At 39.0% G+C, this 3,244-nt stretch overlaps 1 protein-coding gene across 1 annotated transcript in view; it reads right to left on the reverse strand.

Annotated features, from left to right (window-relative positions):
• Window positions 1-3,244, reverse strand: part of LOC101859823 (glycosaminoglycan xylosylkinase) — a gene marked incomplete in the record, with an annotated part of 11,438 nt that overhangs the window by 1,271 nt on the left and 6,923 nt on the right. Inside the window, 1 exon segment of the mRNA XM_013089470.2 lies at window positions 979-1,167. Within this exon segment, the coding sequence (XP_012944924.2) occupies window positions 979-1,167 (189 nt within the window).

Genomic DNA, 3,244 nt, shown 5'->3' on the forward strand with positions numbered 1-3,244 from the left:
ATTCATATATTCATGTTCCATAGCAGGCTGTATGTGCTTCACAACTACTATCACCCAGGCAGACTTGGGTAGCATACAGTGCAAACAGCCAATTAAGCGTTCTTCAGATACATCTAGTAACAAATTTTTCAGCATCTACAGTTGGGCCCTATTTTCACCTGGATAAAGAGAGAAAAAACTTTATGTACAGTGCCTGTCCCAAGGAAAGTTTTAGTTTTAGTACATGTTTCACGGCACTTGCAACACAATAAGGTCGTATAAGCTTTGAAGATTAGAGGTGTTACAAGAGAGTAACAAACACGAAAAAGAAGGAAGGTAGATAAAGACAATAGATGTTTGATAGGAAAGAAGAAGCAAACCACACCCACTAGGCACCCGCCAACCACCCACAGGGTCCCAAGGACACAAGCTCAGGCCTCCAACCCTTGAATTCCCCACCTAACCCCACAATTACGAGCATGGTAGCTTGACCAATGGACTATGGATGCCGCAAATGAGTCACACCTCACCAATAAAACCACAAGTTAAGTAAATCTCCGAACAACTCGCATAGAAAAACATCCACAAAACCACAGGTAAAGAAAATCGGCAAACAACTCACACACAATTATTCGACATTTCACGTCTTCTCTAATCACACTCAATGCACAGAGTTTAACAGAAACAGAAACCTCATATATTATAGGTTTGTAAAAAAACAAATTAGATCTCCCATCGCATGACAAAGAGCTTTACCAACACACCATAGACTTTGATATCAAAGTATTAACACCATGCCCCCACAGGCCGCCGATCGGCGACGGTAAGAAGCAGCCCCTTTTCCCCACAGGACGCCGATCGGCGACGGGGCGATATAGAGTGTACCGCACCTGTATCCTGGTCCTCGGGGATAAGTGTTGGACGCCCTGCGCGCTACGAGGGTGAAAAGTGTTAAACCTCAAGACCAGAAGAAAAAATAAATAAAAGAAGTTAACGAACCTCTTGCCATTGTCCAGTATGATGAGCATGCTGTCGTCGTATCCCTCAAACGTCTCGTAGTGGTGGCGGTCAGCATTGCCGATGAGGTAGTCAAAGATGGAGGTGTCGATGATGTCCAGCAGACGCGGGCCTTTGCTGAAGCGAGCGATGCGTCGCATCTTGTCGCAGTAGTCATCCTCCTTCATCCACCTGCTCAAACACACACACACAAGGGGGAAACACTCTTTGAAAAAGGGGACTTGTTTAACAGGTGGGTAAAAAAATGTTGTCGTTACAGACACACCCACACACACACGCACAAGGAGAAAACACTATTTGAAAGCGGGACTAGTTTTACAGTGGGGTACAAAATGCTGTCATTATATGTGTTGTTGTTTTTTTTTAGACAAAAAATAAAATAAGATAAGAAAAAAAAGAGCGAAACACAAAACTAAAGACAAAAAAAATTTTTAAAAATGAAATAAAAGAGAAAGGGAGGAATAAACTAGCAAGCAGGAATGTGTGCAGAAGGTTACATTATGAACATTTTCAAACTTTTTTAACACTTTTCCATCACAAGGCTCATATCTGTAAAAACTTTTGTCATCAAAAGGCAGAGGCATTTGGGGGAAAATCCAAACAAACCAGGTGGTAAACACCGCAGATCAGCGAAATGTAGCGGCAAAGTGTTAAACACTTAGAATTTGAATTTATATTCAGTATAGAGGCTATCTGTAGTACATGCAACTGGTACCACAGATTAAGTGATTGCAACCGAACAAATTTTTAGCTTGATACATCTGAACAGCAGGTCGATGAAATAATATTATTTTAAAACAAACGTGCTTAAAAACAATCTAAATATAAAAAATCAAGCGTCCGCCAAAATAAGGAAATCAAAGAAACGGGCATTTTTCTGGCCTTTGGGTAATTTTTTTTCTACAATTCGTTTTTTGGCTCGACACCTTTTATGTCCATTTACAAACACATTTTCATGTTGATTTTACTGGAAAACGTTGATTAAAGGCACAAAAACTGTAAATTTTCAGTTTCCCAGGACGCTGAAGCTATGGAAATTACCAAACCTTGGTGGCCATTTTCTCGCTAATCTTACTTATGAAAGCAGGCGATCCTCACTTCCTTCAATTGCAAATATCTCGACTTCTATAAAACATAGATTGATATTTTTTTGACCAAAATCAATGCAAATAAACCGGCTTTAAGATAATACCAATAACCCTAAATGTCCAAATATTGATGAGCGCTTGATTCCACCGCATCATACCACAAGTAATCAGAAAATGTGAAGGGGAGGAAAAAAAACCAAAAGATCCCACCTTGCGACCACCCCCTCATTGTAAGTGCAAGACCATTGGTGTTTGTGTAGCTCAAAATAATCTACAGTAAATCTAACAACCACAGTGAGAATAAAATAAATATGTGTGAAGTGTGCTTACAAAATGAGCTACTTCTTGATTCGAGCTCTATGGAAATAAGATACATCCCGCTTAAAGGTGAAGATTTTGCAAATTATAAGTATGAAATAATAAAAGGCATTTCGTACCTAAAGAATATGCCATCAATAGAAAATCTACAAATTTGACCCTGGTGTCGATTTTAGGCCAATATCTCTAGATTCTATTTGTGGATTGCGAGAAGTAACTCACTTTGTCAGCACGCCTCACATATCATTTTAAAAAAATGAGATGGGGGGGTTGGGGGGAGAGAAAAAGATCCCACCAGGCGACCACCCCCTCCTTGTAGGTCCAAGACCACAGGTGTTTGTGTAGCTGAAAATAATCTAATGTAAATCTAACAACCACAGTGAGAATAAAATAAATATATGTGTCACGATGCAGTGGAATCAGGCGCTTGTCAAATTTTGGGCATGTGGAGTTATCCGTATCATCTGAAATGTGATTTATTTGCCTTGCTTTCAATAAAACAACTATCCATCTATCTTGAATAGATCTCAAGATATTTGCGATTAAAGGAAGTGAGGTTTCAGTGGTCGAATTAGCGAGAAAATGACCTTCAAAGTTTGGTAATTCCAATAGCTAAAGAGTCCTTGAAAACAGAAAAACGATATATTTTGTTCCTTTAATCAATGTTTTTCAGTAAAATTTACACGGAAATGTGTTTTATATCTACACAAAAGAGGTTGGTTGAGCACAACATAAAAATTCGATGAATATTTCAAAACTTTCGGGAAATGTCGATTCCTCCAATTTCTGGATTTTGACGAGCACCTGATTTTACCACGCTGCCTCACATATATTTTAAAAAA

Source organism: Aplysia californica, unplaced genomic scaffold (assembly GCF_000002075.1).
Source record: "Aplysia californica isolate F4 #8 unplaced genomic scaffold, AplCal3.0 scaffold00958, whole genome shotgun sequence".
In the NCBI taxonomy this organism is placed as follows: domain Eukaryota; kingdom Metazoa; phylum Mollusca; class Gastropoda; order Aplysiida; family Aplysiidae; genus Aplysia; species Aplysia californica.